The 22,296-nt window shown below is 39.0% G+C and overlaps 1 protein-coding gene across 2 annotated transcripts in view; it reads right to left on the minus strand.

The window, feature by feature from the left end:
- Positions 1-22,296, minus strand: part of gna13b (guanine nucleotide binding protein (G protein), alpha 13b) — a 44,896-nt gene that overhangs the window by 12,716 nt on the left and 9,884 nt on the right. The window contains exon 3 of one of the 2 annotated variants that reach the window (XM_061699638.1): positions 8,492-8,542. The exons of the other annotated variant lie outside the window; for it this stretch is intronic. Coding sequence (XP_061555622.1) covers positions 8,492-8,542 — 51 coding nt within the window. The remainder of the gene's footprint in view (positions 1-8,491; positions 8,543-22,296) is intronic. 2 annotated transcript variants of the gene reach the window in all.

Raw genomic sequence — 22,296 nt, forward strand, 5'->3', positions numbered from 1 at the left:
CAATCGGGTGCGTTTACACTCAAACGAGGAAATGAAGTGCTCAAGCTGCCTGGCTATGTGGAATGGCTTCATATAGCCATCCCAAAACTTCATTATATTATATGGAGACAAGACCACGACGATACCGAGACACTTTTAATTTCACGACATGGTGAATAGTGTGACATCCCGAATAACCATACAATTACAAACCTTATGGTAGGCGTTTTTACAGAGCACGTACTACTTATCTGCCGCGCTCGCTTGCAAGTCACGTGAGCAATTATTTTTATTTTTTTTAAACACACAAGGAGAGTCTTGTAAAATAAATGATACGCCGGATTTCCACCACTACGCCGGAGTACATGAATAAATAGTTGACTTTACCTAAAGCAGTGATTTCGAACCTTTATGGAACCAAGGCACTTATTTTACAATTGGAAAATCTCACAGCACACCAACAAACAAAAATGTCACAAAAAGTGGACACACTAATTACTGTATGTACTTCCTGCCATCTAATAGAAGAGCATTCATTTGTTCTGTCTGTCACTATGCCTCACTGGCATAAATAGATGAATAAAGATACATTATTTCTTGGAAATAATTTTTTTTTTGGAGCAATTAAGTAACATTTGATAATTTCCCACAGCACACCTGAAGAGTGCTCACGGTACAATAATGTGTCCGGACACAATGGTTGAGAATCACTGCCCGAAAATATCCTACTTCTGTGCATCTACGCAGCCATTGCCGTTCCGCCAGTGGCTTGCTGCTTTCATGAGCGGCGCGCCGGGTGTTACCACAACAATGACAATTTATCAAGTAAGGAAAAATGTCTCCGTTGTATTCATGGAATGATAACTCACCCTACTCTGCATCTCATCGGCTACTGGCTAGCACCAAGACAGGGCTTTTAGTGGATAATTCAGCAACACACCCACACATGCCGTGGGTATGTAAAGTAGTCAGACCCCCTTACATTTTTCACTTTGTTACATTGCAGCCAAACGGCACGGTGGGCGACTGGTTAGCACATCTGCCTCACAGTTCTGAGGATCGGGGTTCAAAATCCCGGCCCCGCCAGTGTGGAGTTTGCATGTTCTCCTCGTGCCTGCGCGGGTTTTCTCCGGGCATTCCGGTTTCCTTCCACATCCCAAAAACATGCATGGTAGGTTAATTGAAAACTCTAAATTGACCATAGGCGTGAATGTGAGTGCAAATGGATGTTTGTTGATATGTGCCCTGTGATTGGCTGGCGACCAGTTCAGGGTGTACCCCGCCTCTCGCCCGAAGATAGCTGGGATAGGCTCCAGCAAGCCCGCGACCCTAGTGAGGATAAGCGGAACGGAAGATGAATGAATTATCAGATTTCTTCTGGTCATCGTTGAGATGGCGCTACACCTTCATTGGAGTCCAGCTGTGTTTGATTATACTGATTGGACTTGATGAGGAAAGCCACACACCTTTCTATATAAGACCTTACAGCTTACAGTGCATGTCAGAGCAGATGAGAATCATGAGGTCAAAGGAATTGCCTGAAGAGCTCAGAGACATAATTGTGGCAAGGCACAGGTTGGCCAAGGTTACAGAGGATCCCCAAATCCAGGTGTGAAAAAATTGTTGCATCATTCCCAAAAAGACTCATGTATTAGCTCAAAAGGGTGGTTCTACTAAATACTGAGCAAAAGGTCTGAATTTTAATGGCTGTATGATACTTCAGTTTTTCTATTGGAATAAATCTGCAAAAATGTCAACAACAATTCAGTTTTTCCTCTCGCTATATATATATATATATATATATATATATATATATATATATATATATATATATATATATATATATATATATAACAGCAATCCAGCCCCTTGTCAGTGCAAATGAATCGCAGCTAGTTCAGTCATAATTGATGGCCTAAAAAAGGTCTTATTGCCAAGGTGTGAGTCAAGACACATTTCATGATGGGTAAGAGCAGAGCGCTGTCTCAAGACCATCGCAAACTGATAGTTGCAAAACATAATGATGGCATTGGTTACGGGTGCATATCTAAGCTTCTGAACGTTCCAGTGAGCACGGTTGGAGCCATAATAAGTAAGTGGAAAGCCAATCATACCACCATAAATTTGCCTTGATCAGGTGCTCCTCGTAAGATTTCTGACAGAGTGCAAAGAATTACCAGGAGTTGTCCAAGAGCCAAGGACCACATGTGGAGAGCTTAAAAAAGACCTGGAATTAGCAGGTACAGTTGTTTCAAGGAAAACAGTGAGTAATGTACTCCCCCGCCATGCCCTGTATGCACGCTAACCAAGCCCAATCCCAATGCTGAAAGAAAAAAAAAAAAGCACGTCAAAGCTTGTTTATTTGCTGAACAACATTTTGACAAGTCAGTTAAGTACTGGGATAATATAGTATGGTCGGATGAGAGCAAAATTGGATTTGGATGCCATAATGCACATCACGTTTGGAAGAGAAATGGCACTGCACATCACCCAAAAACACCTTACCAACAATGAAGTTCGGAGGTGGGAACATGATGGTGTGGGGCTGCTTTTCAGCAAATGGTGATGATAAACTTCACATTATTGAAGGAAGGCTGAATAGGCAAATGTACAGAGACATTCTTGACAAACATCTGCTGCCATCTACGAGGATGATGAAAATGAAAGGTTGGTGGACATTTCAGCAGGATAATGATCCAAAACATACTGCCAAAGAAAAAAAATAAAGCTGCTAGAATGGCCCAGCCAATCATCTGACTTGAATCTATTCGAATATTTATGTAAAGAACTGAAAGTTAAGGTTCATAAAAGAAGCCCATGGAACCTTTCAATATTTGAAGACCGCTTGTGTGGAGGAATGGGCCAAAATCACCTCAGAGCAATGCATGCAACAAGTTTCTCCATACAGGAGGCATCTTGAACCTGTCATTGCAAACAAAGGCTTTTGTACAAAGTATTAAATAAATACCACTTGGCGTACTCAATACGTTTGCCTGTGTCATTTCACATTATTACACATAACTTAATTTATGATCTTATTTGTTCTACTTTCCTTGTATATATGGATTACGTGGGTTGTTCCCAACATCTGGGGACATTTTCATGTCAAGCACCTTTGGAAATATATTTAATGAGGAAAAATGGTGACGTGTTAAATACTTATTTCAGCCGCTGTATGTGTACAGTTGTTCAAAATAATAGCAGTCCCACATCACGAGCAAGAGAAATCACAGTTTTTGTTAGAATTTCAACTTCTATACTGCAAGTAAGTTTCTAGAATTTTTAGTCAAGGTATAGAAAACCAAAAGCCCCAAAGGTATGACGTCATTCAGTCTGTGAAAAAATAGGTGTTAAACAGATGGCCCTTATTTAATGATCAAGGCAACTGACTGCATATGCTGGCTGTGCATTTGTCCTTGAAAAACAGTAAAATGGGTCATTCAAGACACTGTTCAGAAGAGCGTTCTTTGATTAAGAAAAATAATAAAAGAGCGGAAAACCTATAAAGAAGTACAGAAAATGATAGGCTGTTCAGCTAAAATGATATCAAACGCTTTAAAAATGGCAGCCAAAACCAGAAAGTAGAGGAAGAAAAAGAAAAAACGACTATTCGAATGGATCAGAGAATAACCAAACTGGCAAAGGCTCAGCCACTGATCAGCTCCAGGAGGATCAAAGAAGATCTAAGATTGCCTGAGAGTACTGTAACTATCAGACGACGTCTATGTGAAGCCAAGCTACCAGCAAGAAGCCCCCGCAAAGTCCCATTGTTAATAAGACGTGTTGAAGCACTTAAAGTTGCCAAATAACACATTGATTTACCACAAACCGTGGTTATGCAACTATATATTACTTTATGAGTCTCAGAAAGGTTGACTCTTCAGGCATTTCTTAGTTTATACAGTACATTTTTGAGTTTGAAAAGAGATGTCAACACTGCTATTTTTTTAACATTATATTTCTTGACTTTCTGTAAAATATTATCAAATTCAATTACTTTTCCAATTTTCTTGGTTTGAGGTTAAGCGGTACAGAAAACGGATGGATGGATGGATGAAATAGAATGTCCAGTGTCCTCAATGCATTTGTGTTCATTAAAATACAATTTATTTGAAGAATGTTGACGTTTACTCACCTTTTTAAACACACTGCTATTATTTTGTTCGTCACGCACACACAGTGGGTACGGAAAGTATTCAGACCCCCTTAAATGTTTCACTTTGTTATAGTGCAGCCCATTGTTAAAATAATTTAAGTTAATTTTTTTAAATCATTAATAATAATAATAATTAACTAACCCACCCCATATTGACATACAAAAATTGAATTGTTGAATGTTTTGCAGATTTATTAAAAAAAGAAAAACTGAAATATCACACAGCCATAAGTATTGAGACCCTTTGCTGTGACACTCATATATTTAACTCTGGTGCTGTCCATTTCTTCTGATCATCCTTGAGATGGTTCTACACCTTCATTGGAGTCCAGCTGTGTTTGATTATACTGATTGGACTTCATTAGTAAAGTCACACACCTTAGACCTTACAGCTCACAGTGCATGTCAGAGCAAATGAGAATCATGAGGTCAAAGGAACTGCCTGAAGAGCACAGAGAAAGAATTGTGACAAGGCACAGATCTGGCCAAGCTTACAAAAACAATTCTGCTGGACTTAAGGTTCCTAAGAGCACAGTGGCCTCCATAATCCTTAAAGGTCAGATGACAAAGATGTTATGGGGTCAGTTAAAATTCGTATTTGCATTGTTTATGTTATCTAATACACACACGCAACTTCCAGCAAGTCTTCAACCATAGTTTAGCTAAAAATGAGGTTTTTGTAATACAATTATAAAAATATTTCTTATTTTTAATCTGGTAATAGCTTCTACCAGCATACCTGACATGGTTATCTATGATTGTGCAAATTAAAATTATGTCGATACCTTGGCCTTTCACATTTTTAACTGTTCAGTTTGGTTGGTTAAGTTTAGTGTTTTAGCTTTGTTTCATGTTCATGTACAATCACAACAAGGGAACTAGGAATAACCTATCATTGGCAACATTTTTGTCAAATGTTCTGTATTAACAGCCCATGCTTTGACGTTGAGCAAAAGGTAAACCTCATGAAATTCGGTTGATAAATGAGCAAATTCTGACTCATTTTCAATGTACATTTATTGCCTTTGATAGGAACGTTGCTCCGCTAACATGGCTGCCACATAGGCACGTTGCTAGCCGGCCTGCTACAGAGTATTTATCTTATATTCATAAATGTGGTTACAATGTTATATCAAATACATAACCTGTGTCCTAAGGCTAAAGAAATACTCATCGTTAGTGTTAAACAAATATTAACATTGACAGCGTTAAGCAATTAGCTCACAGCCGTTGACGCTAATAATACCAGCTAACCAGCCAAACTAACATCTTACCAAAAACACAGGTCACCGTATTTTCCAGTTATGGCACGGCTGACCACTATAGCATGTGTGTGCGTCATGCCACAGGCAGACAAGAGGTAGCGCGACGACCATGAGAAGGATTCAAGCGCTTTTGAGAGAAAAACTAAATGTAAATAAATAAATAAACAACGTCGACGAATAAGTTATATAATTGTCGAGGATTTAGATAAAAAAAAAATGTAGGAATGATTTAAATTGTGTTAAATTGTACAAAACAGTGAAATTTATACCTTGCTTGGCAGGGAGCTCAGCACTGATAAACCTCTGATCCGTGAATTGCCCCCGGCACGCGCTATGGCGCAACAAATGCTTGTAAATTATCGGTTAAGTTCATGTTAAACTAGTCATGAGTCAGAAAAAGATTTGCCAACAACAAAACTTACAACCTGTGATAGTAGATGGAGACAGCGATAGAGGTTCTGATTAATAACCAAAGATGAAGCAACATTTTCCAATGAGCATCTTGAATTGCAATTCTTTGACTAATATGTCATCATACATTTCCATGATGTGGCCTTGATTTGACACAATGTAGGTTTTGTGGATTTCAATACATATATAGCTCTATTTACAGTACTATTTTTTTCTACCACCACATAATCGTTTCCAAGGAGGTGGGGTAAATTAGACGGTGTCAAGATGAGTCGTCAGAAATAATTTCATAGAAGGGAATCATTCTGCTCATCTAGTTTGTTATACCACATGAAACTGCAATTTAATTTTTTATGTTTTTTTTTTTTTATTGTGGATAAATTAAAATTGCGTATATTATAATTTTTGAAATTTCAATTATTCTCTATTGATTTTGTAATGTTGAAACGTTGAGTACAGTACACATTTTATTGTCTTATACACAATACTGTATATTCAATCCCAACAATTCCATTTTTAAATACCCCTTTGTTAAGGTTCCTGTCATACTGGTACATGCTGGTACACTTTTGCGGGGTGAAGATAGATACATTGCTGCCCTGCTTGATTGTTTGATACACAACTGTCAGCCTTCTTGTACAATGTAGTCAACAGAATGGAAAGAAGTAAAAAAAACAAATAAAAAACTGGATTATGATGGAAAGAGCTTTTTTTCCCCTTGTTTTAGCTCACTGCACTGTGCTGCGGAGTTTGATTTACCAGTAACAAAGTACAGCCTTTCTCACTGTTGTGGTATGATGTCATACTATTTAGCACAAACCCTGCCTATAACCACCATTGGTGGGGGGAAAAAAAGCATGATTAGGGTTTTCTTAGCAGAACCATATTGTGGTGAACTGTAAAAACTGTACTGCATGTTGAGATTAACTGACCTATAACAACCTTAGAACTGAGCTACACAAAGTAATCAAGAAAACCTGCATCTTCTTTACTTTAGGTAATTTGTCACAGTTTCTTTTTGCATCTTGCTGGACCGCTTTGCTCTCGTGCAGCATTTTGGCCGTGCTATTTTATTGGGCGGAGAATATGGGCACTATTGGACCTTTTGCCGTTTGTCTATAATGCTACCACCGTGAGGAACATCGGCTCAACGTGAAGCTGGCCAATGTCCATTCAGCGAAGAATGCACCCTGGAGGACAAGACAGGGAGAGGGAACAAGAGGCAGTGCTAAAAGCGAAATAAGACTATATAAAGGAGAATAGAACCAATCCTTCTGCATGTGTGTTATCAATGGACAAACCATCAGCTGATAGAAAACTGCAGTTGTTTGTTTACATTCAAACTTGGCTTGTAGCAAAACGTGACTAACTAGTAAAAGCTTCATACAACATCTACAACAAGAGGGAATCAAACTCTGCACCTGGGAACAGAAAGAAGCTTCAGTTATCCCTGAAATCTCCGGAAGAAAAATTTATGAAAAATAATTAAAAAAGGATTTTGCGGAACCAATCAATGACGACATTGATCGGATTGGCGAATTATGACATTAAAGATTATTTGAAGATTAGCTGATCATCATAAAATGCTAATTATCGGCCAATACCGATCAGATCGGTGTAAAGTTTACTCGAGATGGCTTTGGATCCGGTGAGAAGGTCCATGGGTACAAGCGAATGCCACCTGAACACACATCGTGGTCTGATCAATTGTGGTGGGGTCACCTGGAAGAGCGTGTATAATGTTGGAAGACCTCAAACACCCAAGGACACCAGGTTACATCACTGATGATGAGTTCATTTGCATTTGAAGATGTGTTCAAAAACTGCAACTCCTGTATTAGAAAATATTTTTTTCAGTTACCGTAATTTCTCATGTATAATGCGCAAAAGCTTTCCAAAATATTTTATAAAAGTCAATAGAGCGCATTATATATAGGTATATATTAAAAAAAGAAAAAGAAAATTACATTGTATAGTCGTGTACAGGTACCTAAGGGTGGTGAAAAAGGTGTACACTTACATTCCAATATGATATGCAATGTCTAATGTTACACATTTATATATATATTATGGTAAAGTGCGCCGCACATGATGATGACATATATATAACCGGTACATCAGCACATGCGCAAAGATTATTATTACCGGGTATTATTATTAATTAACTATACTATATATTAACTAAACTATACAATTCTTTGAAAAAAAAACAAACCTACCAGATTTAAAATACAGATCATTCATAATGTTTTGTGCATATGGATAGCATCAAATCGATGGTGCGCATTTTACATAGGTGGAAGGGTTTTCCTGATTTTTTTAGGTCAATTTTGGGGGTGCACATTAGACTTTAGGGCGCATTATACACGAGAAATTACGGTATTTATTATTGTATCATTTTAATAATTGTGCTTTATGTTTTATATACAGCCCTTCGTTACAGTGGTGGTTGTTGTGTAAGTCCTCTCGAAGTTGAGCTGAGTTGAGCCTGTAGTTCGGGCTGTACTGGTAGATTGCAACATAGGACACATACTGTATGAATAAACATTCAAAGAAATGTGGAAACAAACCATACAAAACAAAGACTATCCTTTCACTTCTCATTTAAAATGATTTAAAGAGCATCACACCCATCTGGTGGACCAGCTCTCCCGCCGTTTGAGACACTTCTGGGACTTACCGACTGTCCAAGCTTTTCCAAATTGTCCAGGAAATACCTGACTGACTCCCCCTGAGAGAGAGAGAAAAAGAGATGGCGTGAATAAGTGCGTGCCTTTCCTGAAAATCTTCACAATTATTCACTGATTTTACGTTTACATTTTTGGCCCTTGATGAGATCGCAAGTACTAAAATTATATTGAACATGATCCAAATCAACACGTGTGACCTGTGTTGCGTGTGACACGCAAATAATCTCTGCAGTAGACAAGGCAACAGACAGACAACTATGAATTTCTCCCTTGCAGGCTCTCAGAGTAACAGTCCTGAATTAACTCCAACTAAATCCAATCACATCACATTAAGGGGACCGATAATAAGCATGTGAAAACACCAAGATACCAAAATCATATAGCATGTAGGGATGTCCCGATCATATTTTTTGCACCAGAGTTTGAGTCTTTGATTTAAGTATCTGCCGATATTGACTCCTGATCCGATACATATAATTACTAAAACTTCACTTTTAATTTTGAAAAGAACCAAAAGTAACAAGTAAAATAATAATATTAAAACAGAGAAATGAAAAACAACATATTTAGCAAATAGAAATAATTTTGGTAATCCTATGACCTAAAAACAGAAATATTTTAGTCTGATTTCATGTCATACAGTCAGCGGGAAAATGACTATCTGCTGTTCCTGTTGTGCATGTCATGGCTTCTTTAGGGGCAGTTGGTGCAATGCATGCATGGAGCTCCACGTTATATTAAAAAAAGGAAGAGAAGAAGAATGTCACGATAAAGCAATTTAACTTGTTTTTCACAGATTAGGAAGAATATATGCCTGTGAGTATTTGTATATTACCTGTCTATATGTGTTACGACCAAGTTTTTGTATAAATAGTCCTTATTTGACAGTAAAGTCCACCCGTGATCTCATGTTAATTCTAGCTAGCCCGTCAATGGAGGTTTCTATTGACTGTTAAGGCTCCTTTATAATCGGACGGTCGCCGCGACCGCGCTGACGTCACTGTGGCTGTCCCGCGCGTAGTTTGCCTTTTATACTCGAGCGACAATGGCGACCATGGAATAGTGTCTGCTAGAACAAATGGACCAGACAAATATGACCAGACGATACGTTTAATTATGCTGCAAAATCGATCAAGAAGGCGGCGGCGTAGATGGTATGTAGACCTAAGGGGCACGCGGAGTACGTCATCACAACGTGACGAAAACGGACCAATCATGAGAGACGATCTCTGCGGCGTTCTACGCACAGCAACAATTTTTGCCGTGTGGGCGTCAAGTTACGCAGAGGGGCCGCGCGGGCCAATTCGTCGATCACGTGATGCAATGTAAACTGCACCTGAGGTGTCATTAAACAGTTAAAAGGACGCTCAGGGAGGGCAGAGGCATACAGTCTTCGTGTCACTTTCACTTGTATTATACTGGTATTAAAAATACCCCGAAAAGTTACATTGTTTAATAAAAATAGAAGAAGAAGAAAAAAAAAAGAAGCTATTACTGTTCCATTTGGCAAAATCTTGAAACCTTTGGATTTACAATGTTAGAAAATTAATAAAACTGACCTTTTTCACTCAATCTCTATCAGCTGAAAATACGAATGGGACATTCTTAATTGCATATGCATTTACTTTGATATTTATTACACAGCAAACTTTTTGGTTCAGAATTAAGGACAACCCAGCCTGACTGCTGCCATGAGGTAAAATATTTTTAAGCATAACATTTTAAACCTCTAAATTATTCATACATGCACAAATATGCTTAAATAAATTACTGCCCATCTTTCTCCCCCCCAGATTAAGACATCAACAAATGGCTGTTTTGCACCATTTTGTTGTTTATTATTGCTGCTTCGTATGCCCCTCTACTAGCTTGGCAAAGTGCTGGCCCTCACAAAGTGTTTATGAATGTCAAACTAAAATGTAAAATATGTGGCGCTGTTATTTTGAAAGTGTTGCTTTTCTTTTGATGTGCACATGTGTAGGCGATACAAGTGAGCAACAGCAACTACTTGTCTTGTGAGTTGCGCCAAGTGACTTTCTCGCTGTATTTAGCAACTTTTTTGACTCCTCTAGCGACTATTTTTCAAAAAAGCGACTTGCAACAATGCCAACGGTGGTCTTCATATTAGCAACATTATTTCTTGCACATGGAGGGAAGAGAGGGTGTTGCCCTGATAATGACTTGGGAACCCCAACTAGGAACTGCTAATGAGTTAGTGGTCAGTTCTCATAATGTAAGCACAGTTATAAATACAGAAACATTTTACATACATCCATACATATATACATACATACACTAAACAGTTTGTGCATCATGTTCAATTCAATGTACTGCTCCTTCTGGTGTGCCCCCTTGGCCACTGGGGGGCAAGAAAATACAGTCATACATACCCAAGCGAGGAAGAGTCACCACTACTCTCATTGTATCAGTCGGCTGTAGGGCTGCACGATTATGGCCAAAATTGTAATCACAAATAGAGCTGAGCAATATAGAAAAAAATCTATCACGATGTGGGCCATTTTATATCAGGATAGCAATATACCACGATATTGTACATTTTCAGCTATCCTATGAAAATAATTATTGACCATGTCAAATTAGTTTGCTTTCTCTGGTTACTAGTATTTTTTTTAAATTATGCTTACCATTTCTAATGTACAGTGGTCCCTGGCTATATCACAGATTTTTTTACAGTGCAATTTTGGATGCTGTTTTTTACACCGTATGAACCCGCATTGTGTCCTAATTGACTTCACATATTTTTTTACAGTGCAATTATGCATGCTGTTATTTACAGCGTACAAACCTGCATTGTATTCTGCGTCCTGATGCGCTAAGGTACCGTAGACCAATTTGAATCCATCTCCGCTGTGCCATGTCTAAACTAAATTAGTGTTCGATTGCTAGCAGTGTGACTCTAATGTGCCTCCTGTTTGCAAGTTTTCTCCCCGACATAACCAACGTCGACGAAATGTGCTGCACCGACAAGGGCACCTGCGGTCGCACCCAAAAGGCAAAGGAAGGTGCTAACTATCGCAGAAAAAGTCAGACTTCTGGACATGCTAAAGGAAGGCAGAAGCTACGCGGCTGGAGGGCGCCATTTCGGAATCAATGAATCTGCGGTGTGTTACATTAAAAAGGAGGAAAGTAACATAAGGACGACAGCAGAAGTAAGTTTTAATCAGCAAGCAAAAAGGGTTGTAACTGTCCGCAAAACAGGACCATCATAAGGATGGAATCAGCTTTATCGTTGTGGATGAGTGACTGCAGAAAAAAGATCATTTTGCTGGATACAAACGTTATCCGCACTAAAGCTAAAAAGCTTTATAAAAGCTTTGCCGACAGCGATGAGGAGGATGATGCAGAACCCAGGCCTTAGGACACTTTGATGTTTCGTTTGTTTTAGTTCTCAAATATAATCGAAGGTGGCATGTCTTTTTATAAGAATCTTCTCGCCCAGAAGAAAAAAAGAGCGGCAATAACATATTCTCTCGGAAAAGATGCCAGGACGAAGCGGGACGGTCAGAGGAAGCGTGAAATACACGGAAGTTACAATGAATAATTTCTTATGTTTCCAACCTCATACGTTGTTCATTAAAATTAAATTCGTTATTTCTAAAAATTGTCATCATTATTTGTCAGAAAACGTTTACATTTTTATTTCTTAAACAGATGTTTGGGCCTTAAAACAGGTTTTGACCTTTGTTTCGTTATACAATAAGTACAACAATAATAATAATAATGTACTCATTTTTCTTCCAAAGGTTTGAACTTTTGGCATGTTTAAACAAGAGAGAGAAATGTGAGACAATGTTAATGGTGAGGTTTACAGCCTTAAAACAGTATAATAACTAGGCTTTACACGATCAGGATTTGTGGGGCCGATCACTGATCAGTGAGTGTAAAAAAAAAAAAAGATAGCCAATCACGATCCAATCACAAAATGGAGGAATGTTTATTTAAATGACCTGTTCATTTACTCTATATACTTGTGTACTTCATTGCTCCAAAAATTATATTTACAATAAATAATGTATCTCTGTTCCTCTATTTATGCCAGTGAGGCATAGTGACAGACAGAACAAATGAATGGTCTTTTATTAGATGGCAGGAAGTAAATTCAGTAATTAATGTATCCCTTTTTTGTGACATTTTTGTTTGTTGGTGTGCTGTGAAATTTTTCAATTATATGTTCCTTGCCTCCATAAGGTTTAAAATCACTGCTCTAGTCAGATAGTGTAATCTAATCAGTCAGGTCAAACCAACATTACAACGTGACAGAAATAACGGGTGCTAACTTACTGTCATTAAATGACTTTATTTTTAATTAAATGACTTCACCCACACCGAAACTTGAGAGCATGATTCGACAGAATGACGGAATGTTTATGTGCAACAGTTTGTGCTACCGCTAGCTTGCTAGGCTACATAACATTTTATTGCCTGCTTGTGAGCCGTATCGTATTCAAAGTACGTGAACATACCTCAAGCAAGCCTTAAAAGAACGTCCTCTCCTGTCCTGAGCACCGGTGACCACCAACACACGTTTTTCCCAATTTTGTCCTTATAATACAGTCGGCTCGCTCCACTCTTGTTGTCGTCGCCACGGTAACTAGTGTAGCCGGTTGCATTTGAGTTGACAAGATAAAGCCCAATGATCGTAAAAAATGGCATGCGGTGGAATCGGAATGCAAGATCTTATTGCAGTAGTCTGACATTGTGCAATCGTGAAACAGCAAATTTGTCTTGTAGTCTGATCTGGGCATTACGTGTTGTCTGTCTCAGACGTGTTGTCTGTTACACACCGCCAAAGTTTATTTTGTTTTTGTTTTTTTAAATTACTTCATTGGCCGTCAGATATTTACAGTTCTACTTCAAGGCTAAAAATAAACTAGCCTTTGGATTCAAATATACTGTGCACGCGGCGACACGGAGTTAATGTCTTTTGCGGAGCCGATCAATGACGTCATTGATCGGATCGGCGAAGGATGACATTAAAGCCGATTAGCCGATCAGCATAAAATGCTAAATATCTGCCGATACCAATCAGCCGATGAAATAGGTGTAAAGTCTAATAATAATTGTAAAAAATAAAATTTCCTTCTTTGCAGATTTCACTTATCGCGGGTTATTTTTGGAACGTAACCCTCGCGATAAACGAGGGAACACTGCATTTACAAAAATGAAAAGCTTACAAAGTGCAAATACAGAATTACAAGCCGAACGAATATTAGCATTCATGGTTTCACTAAATTCACGTCTTGGATTTCTTTAGAAATTGTAATTAATTGGGATTACATGTTTTTAAAATAAATTAACTTGAATCAATTACATTTTAGTAAGTGCAACAATAATTTAGGATCTTGTGCTTTATTTTATTAATGTACAGATTTATAGTTTTGCTTTCTATTCAGGGGACACAACTCCTGAGTTTTGCGGTTATCTCCCCGAAGTAAGTAAGAAAATAAATAGAACACCTTGAGGCTAATCAAGGCCTGTGTACTTTGCAGCAATTAGTTTTTCCTCCTCGTAGGAAATTAAAAAATGGGAAACAACCCGATTTTAATTACTTGTTTTGATGTAAGTCACTGATGGTGTCGTGGTACACTCGCCTGACTTTGGTGCAGGCAGCGTGGGTTCAGTTCCCACTCAGTGACGGTGTGAATGTGGGTGCGAATGGTTGTCCATGTCTATATGTGCCCTGGGACTGACTGGCGACCAGTTCAGGGTGTAATCCGCCTTTTGCCCGAAGTCAGATGGATAGGCTCCAGCGACCCGCGACCCTAACCAGGATAAGCGGTGTTGAAAATGGATGGATGGATGTTTTGATGTATCTCAACAAAAATCCAGAAACAAGTTTTCTCACGTTGGTAGTTTGAAAATTGGAAAAAGAAAAATGGAAAATGAGCCTTTTTTTTTTTTTTTTTTTTTAAATCAGTTTACCTGATCTTTCTAGTTTGAAAATTGGAAATTGAAAAACTGAAAAGATGCCTTTATTTGATGTTCTATTATGTGTTTATTTAACACAAATCGGGAAATAAAATACAACCATCATTCTTTTCCTTAAACTTGCTTTCTTGCGGCTTTGCCTTAACCCGGAAGATGTGAGCTCTGTGCCGACGGTGACGCTAAGCTAGGAAGGTCAAAGTCGACAGCGGATTTCACGTGGCTTCTCGGGAACGACGACCTCCCAAACATGGCCGCCACGTAAGCCACTTCTGAAATATCTAGTGTTCATATCTATGACTCCCCTCTGTTTAAAATCAATAGCTTGTGTGTCTGTTTCAAATCCTGCATTTTCCGGGACTTCTAAACATGGCTTTAGATGGCTGACAACATTATAGTGGAGATAAAACCCAACGGCATAACTTTTGGTGAAATTGCTACAGGCATTCACACAGATATGTCTGAAGGTGGATATCAGAGTAAGAAGCAGCAGCAGAAGAACATCTTCCGTGTCAAGGCAAAGCACCATATAAAGCTTGAGAAAAAAAAATTGGTCAATTTCCCAACTCAAGTTAAAGAAACATAACAGTAGATCAGATACTTTGTTTTTTTAAGTTGCAATTTTCAAACAAAAAATGCGAGACGATTCGTTTCCCCGTTGTTGTTTACATCAAAACAAAACAAAATGAAAATAGGGTCGTTTCCCATTTTTTTGTTTACATACATAAAAAAAAGATAGAAAATAGGGTAATTTCCCGTTTTTTTGTTTTCCTACATAAGAAGCAAAAATGAATGGCCGCAAAGTGCACGGACCTAATCAACTGGCTCTCTTTCTTCAAGACTCTAAGCACCATAATGGCATCAAACACTATATTGCTAAAAGTATTCGCTCATCCTTCCAAATAATCGGAACCAGGTGTTCCAATCACTTCCATGGCCACAGGTGTATAAAATCAAACACATAGGCATGCAGACTGCTTTTACAAACATTTATGAAAGAAAGGGTCGTTCTCAGGAGCTCAGTGAATTCCAGCATGGAACTAACTGTGATAGGCTGCCACCTGTGCAACAAGTCCAGTTGTGAAATTTCCTCGCTCCTAAATATTCCACAGTCAACTGTCAGCTGTATTATAAGAACGTGGAAGCGTTTCGGAACAACAGCAACTCAGATGCCAAGTGGTAGGTAGGCCACATAAACTGACAGAGCGTGGTCAGCGGATGCTGAGGCGCATAGGGCAAAGATGTCGCCAACTTTCTGAAGAGTGAATCGCTACAGACCTCCAAACTTCATATGGCTTTCAGATTAGCTGAAGACAGTGCGCAGAGAGCTACATGGAATGTGTTTCCATGGCTGAGCTGCTATATCCAAGCCATACATCAAGTGCAATGCAAAGCATCGTCAGTGGGGTAAAGCATGCTGCCACTGGAATGCAGTTGAGACTCGTTCTCTGGAGTGACGAATCACGCTTCTCAATCTGGCAATCTGATGGATGAGTCTGGGTTTGCCGGTTGCCAGGAGAACGGTACTTGTCTAACTGCATTGTGCCAAGTGTAAAGTTTGGTGGAGGGGGGATTATGGTGTGGGGTTGGTGTGTTGGTGGTCACCGGTGCTCAGGAGAGGATGTTCGTTTAAGGCTTGCTTGAGGTATGTTCCCGTACTTTTAATACTGCTCGCAAGCAGGCAACAAACCGTAATGTAACCTAGCAAGCTAGTGCTAGCACTAACGGTTGTGCCTAAACATGCCGCTGTTCTGTCGAATCATGCTCTAGAGTTTCGGTGTGGGTGAAGTAATTTCATTACAATAAAGTCATTTAATTACAGTAAGTTAGCACCCATTATTTCTGTCACATAATGTTGGTTTGACCTGACTGATTAGAATACATGACCTGACTAGAGCAGTGCTTTTCAACCTTTATGGAGCCAAGGAACATATTTTACAACTGAAAAATCTCACGGCACACCAACAAACAAAAATGTCACCAAAAGTGGATACATTAATTACTGTATGTACCTCCTGCCATCCAATAGAAGACCATTCATTTGTTCTGTCACTATGCCTCACTGGCATAAAAAGATACATTATTTATTGTAAATATATTTTTTGAGCAATTAAGTACACAAGTATATACAGTAAATGAATAGGTCATTTAAATAGACACATTGCTCAATCTTGTGATCGGATCGGTGATCGGTTATCGTTTTTTTAAACTCGCTGATCGGTGATCGGGCCCAAAAATCCTGATTGTTTAAGGCCTACTAATCACGATTATTAATCACGAGTATTTCTCATGTTAGGGAAAAATCTTAATTTTTATTGCCCTACTTTTGAACAAACAATATGGCAACAGTTTTCCGTGCAAAATGAATCTTTATATTGGAAAAATTATAGCTAATTAAAAAAAAAAAATGTATCAAAGAATTTCATATTTACCAAGGGATAACTGAATAAATATACTATTACAGAGTGCAATCACAAATGGCAACTTAATGGAAGCAAATACAGTTTATGCATAAAAGGCAATAACATTAGGCTGCAAGCACCAACTTTTCATTTTCATTCATCCCCTTCAAGCTAGCCGCCACAATGGTTGTTTATAGTATGCATTACGGAAACACACCGGTGTTTGTATGTGCCCTGCGATTGGCTGGCAACCAGTTCAGGGTGTACCCCGCCTCCTGAAATAAAAGGCGATTCTTCTTCTTCTACTAAGCTTTTTATGTGACTTGTTCTCTGAATATGTGCAAAGCTGTGAGATTGTACCCTTGAATTTTAATGCCTTCTAGAATATTTTTGGTTCATTAGAGTGAAGATACATAAGAACCTGTAAATTCCAATGCTCAACTGAGCTTAACTATAGTCCATCCATCCAATTTTTTATTCTATTTGTATACCACTTGTCCTGTTCAGGGTTGGGGGGAGCTGGACCCTCTCCCAACTATTCACACTCACAGTAACACAGTCACTGAGTGTGAACTAGTGATGGGCAAATTATACCGAGGCTTGGAGCTTGTGTCACGCTTCCTGAAGCGGAGTGATTTGAAACGCTGCATCGGAGCTTGTATCAAAACACCTGTGTCACGTGACGGATGACGTTCGGAGCTTCGAACGTCATCACTGTTTCGCTTTGCGCTTCATCCCTTAAAAATGTTTCGAAGCTTTTCATTGGCTCATAGACTTTCAATATTTGTCATTGGCTCATGGCGTTTTCAAGGTTTGAGTGGTTTGGCGCCATACTAGTTGTTTGCTTATTTGTAGGTGACCAAATACTTATTTTCCACCATAATTTGCTAATAAATTCTATAAAAATCAATGTGATTTTCTGGATTTTTTTTTTTTGCCTCATTTTGTCTCTCATACATGAGGTATACCTATGATGAAAATTACAGGCCTCTCTCATCTTTTTAAGTGGGAGAACTTGCAGAATTGGTGGATGATTAAATACCTTTTTGCCCCACTCTATATTTAATGCAGTTCAATTGCGACATTTTTATTCTGGCCTTTTATCTGATGAAGCTGTGTAATCTGCATTCGTGCACCACAGTGCCCCAAAGAGGCCAGGCATGCACAGCAGGAACAGCACACAACAGGGAGAGCACGGGGTGATTGACATAATAACTGCACGAAACAATAATCGATAATGAAATTCGTTGCCAATGCTTTTCATTATTGATTTTGATCAATTTTATGGATTCGTTGTTGCAGTCCTAATGTGTTGCAATGCTTTATATTCAAGTGCATGGATCTGCATTTTCTGTTCACATTTCTTTCAGCAATATAATGGTAACAGTGATAACTAGTTTTGGTCACTATAATCATTATGTTTTGTATTGTATTGTATTGTAGTTACTGTATACAGTGGGTACGGAAGGTTTTCAGACCTCCTTAAAATTTTCCCTCTGTTATATTGCAGCCATTTGTTAAAATCATTTAACTTATTTTTGTTTTCCTCATTAATGTACACACGGCACTCCATATTGACAGAAAGAAAACTTAATTGTTGAAATTTTTGCTAATTTATTAAAAAAGAAAAACTGAAATATCACACAGCCATAAGTATTCAGACCCTTTGCTGTGACACTCATATATTTAACTCAGGTGCTGTCCATTTCTTCTGATCATCCTTAAAATGGTTCTACACCTTCATTGGAGTCCAGCTGTGTTTTATTATACTGATTGGAAGGCCACACAGCTGTCTATATCAGACCTTACAGCTCACAGTGCATGTCAGAGCAAATGAGAATCATGAGGTCAAAGGAACTGCCTGAAGAGTTCAGAGACAGAATTGTGGGAAGGCACTGATCTGGCCAAGGTTGCAAAAGAAATTCTGCTGCACTTAAGGTTCCTAAGAGCACAGTGGCCTCCAGAATCCTGAAATGGAAGACATTTGGGACAACCAGAACCCTTCCTAGATCTGGCCGTCCAGCCAAACTGAGCAATTGGGGGAGAAGAGCCTCGGTGAGAGAGGTAAAGAACAACCCAAAGATCACTGTGGCTGAGCTCCAGAGATGCAGTCGGGAGATGGGAGGAAATTCTAGAAAGTCAATCATCACTGCAGCCCTCCACCAGTCAAGGTTTATGGCAGAGTGGCTTGACGGAAGCCTCTCCTCAGTGCAAGATACATGAAAGCCCGCAGTTTGCTAAAAGGCACCTGAAGGACTCCAAAATGGTGAGAAATAAGATTCTCTGGTCTGATGAGACCAAGATAGAAATTGTGGGCCTTAACTCTAAGTGGTATGTGTGGAGAAAACCAGGCCCTACTCATCATCTGTCCAAGACAGTCCCAACAGTGAAGCATGGTGGTGGCAGCATCATGCCGTGGGTGTGTTTTTCAGCTGCAGGGACAGGACGATCGGTTGCAATCGCAGGAAAGATGAATGCAGCCAAGTACAGGGATATCCTCGACGAAAACCTTCTCCAGAGTGCTCAGTACCTCAGACTGGGCCGAAGGTTCACCTTCAAAAAAGACAATGACCCTAAGCACACAGCTAAAATACAGAAGGAGTGGCTTCAGAACAACTCTGTGACTGTTTTTGAATGGCCCAGCCAGAGCCCTGACTTAAACCCAATTGAGCATCGCTGGAAAGACCTGAAAATGGATGCCCACCAACGTTCACCATCCAACCTGACAGAACTGGAGAGGATCTGCAAGCAGGAGAGGTAGATGATCCCCAAATCCAGGTGTGAAAAATCCCCAAAAGACTCATGGCTGTATTAGCTCAAAAGGGTGCTTCGACTAAATACTGAGCAAAGGGTCTGAATACTTATGGCTATGTGATATTTCAGTTTTTCTTTTTTAATAAATCTGCCAAAATTTCAACAATTCCTTTTTTTCTACATTAATTTTTTTGTACATTAATGTGGCAATGTTAGCAAATGGCTGCAATATAAAAAACTGAAAATCTTAAGGGGGTCTGGGTCCGAATACTTTCTTTACCCACTGTATATAATCATACATTTTTCATCTCAAATAAATACACCAGTCATTTTTTTTTGTCATATGCAGAGTAACTACTGAGTGATTGGACGTAAACGGGCCATATTATTGAAAAGTGACTTAATTAACTGTATCCAGCTTGTTGGGTCACTGGACTTCCTGACCATACATCAAGTATGAAAATAAACAACCAAGTAAATATTTTGTGAATTATGACTTCACTAATTTACATAACTATACACTGATCTAATCGGCTTGATCGGTATCAGCCGATAATTAGCATTTTATGCTGATCGACTAATCGGCTTTAATGTCATAATTCGCCGATCCGATCAATGACATCATTGATCAGCTCCACAAAACACATTTACTCCGCGTCGCCATCATGTACAGAATATATGAATCCAAAAGCTAGTTTATTTTTAGCCTTGTCGCACGTCTTTTGATGTAGTACTGTAAATATCTGATCACCAATAAAGTATTTTTTTTTTTTTTTAAAACATGTCGGTGGTGTAGGGTAGACAACCCGTAATGCCTGGATCAGACTCCAAGACAAATTTGATCTTTCATGATTGCACTATGCCGGACTACTGCAACACAATCTTGTATTCCGATACCACCGCATCCCGTCTTTTACGATCGATGGGCTTTATCTTGTCAAATCAAACGCGACCGGATACACTCGTTACCATGGCGATGACAACAACAATGGATCGCGTCGTGTGTATTATAAGAACAAAATGGGGAGAAATGTGTGCTGGCGGTCACCGATGCTTGGGAGAGGACTTTAATTCAAGGATTGCTTGAGGTAAGTTCACATACTTTTAATACGATACTGCTCACAAGTAGGCAACAAAACGTTATGTAGCCTAGCAAGCTAGTGCTAGCACTTACGGTTGTACGCAAACATGCCGGAATTATGTCGAATCATGCTCTAAAGTTTCGATGTGTGTGAAGTAATTTAATCACAACAAAGTAATTTAATTACAGTAAGTTAGCAACCGTTATTTCTGTCATGTAGATGGTGATCGGCCCCAAAAATCCTGATCGTGTAAAGCCTAATAACTGCCCTCTTCATGAAGTTAATAATGATTAGGCTTCTAGATCCGCCATTGTCAAGGGACTGGTGGAATCTGGCCACCTTACTACACGGAAGCACTATCATGTACGCCAAAAGGTAAGCAGAGCTGCCTTGTTAGCACCGATAACTGTCACATAAATGTTGTCTATGTGGCAATGGGAGGTATTTGAGGAAGACACGCGACACCCTATAAAGCTTACTAAACATCACATTTGATTTGTCAAATTACAGTTTTTTCCCCACAAGAATGAAACGAGGAAAGAATATTAAATGGACAAAACAGCCATTTGGTGATAACTTTGTTAAGTAAATTATCGAGACAATCTAGCAGGCTATGATACATATCACAACAGCAAATAGCAGACTGCAATTTTACAGCACAACTCAAGCACATTATCCACCTTTGAAAAAAAGAAGAGTCGTCAAATAAACAGTAAATATTGAGCATTTATGAGAGGGCCATGTGTAAACATGGTAATCCAAAGGCGTGTCTATTAAGTCAACAGTCTAATCGGTCTAGTTTCACCTGTTATTGCATGTCACTAGAATAAATGTCAGGCGTTAGTGTAAGAATAACAATAACACTATTGCTTATGTTGTTGCTGTGCACAAACTGCATTACAGAATACAAAGAGGAGCCAGCTACAGAGTCATGTAGGGTAAAAATATATGCATTCATAAGCAGGTTGTCTCAGACCAAGGTCAGATGGCGCATGCAAACCGGAGAACCACCTCTTGCAGAAGGCCTCGGACTGTTTGCTTTAGTCTGCACGAGATTCTTCTATTATGTTTACACATGTACAAATGACAAATGATGCACTAGGAGGGAGTGGGGCAAACTAGTTTGATTATAATGAGCTGGTATAAAAGCAACCTTAATATTGAATATTTGCCTTGAACAGATAACTGGATGAGCCAAAGTTTTCTTCAATTAAACCACAACAAAACGGAGGTAATTTTGACAGTAAAGAAAAAAGCAATACTGTTAGTAAATACCTGGAGTCACTCTCTTTAAAAACCAAAGACCAAGCCCGAAACCTTGGTGTGCTAATAGATTCCGACCTGACTTTGAACAGTCATATCAAATCAGTTACTAAAACTGCCTTCTTCCAGCTGAAGAACATATCCAGAGTGTAGGCTTGCATGTGCCAAGCAGACCAGGAAAAGCTCATCCATGCTTCTATCTCAAGTTGACTTGACTATTGTAATGGTCTTCTCACTTGATTGACCCAAAAGAGCATTAAACAGCTGCAGCACATTCAGAATGCTGCAGCTCATGTTCTGACCAGAACATATTATTCCAATTCTAAAGTCTCCGCACTGACTCCCAGT

This window comes from Phycodurus eques, chromosome 16 (assembly GCF_024500275.1).
Source record: "Phycodurus eques isolate BA_2022a chromosome 16, UOR_Pequ_1.1, whole genome shotgun sequence".
NCBI classification, from domain to species: Eukaryota; Metazoa; Chordata; class Actinopteri; order Syngnathiformes; family Syngnathidae; genus Phycodurus; species Phycodurus eques.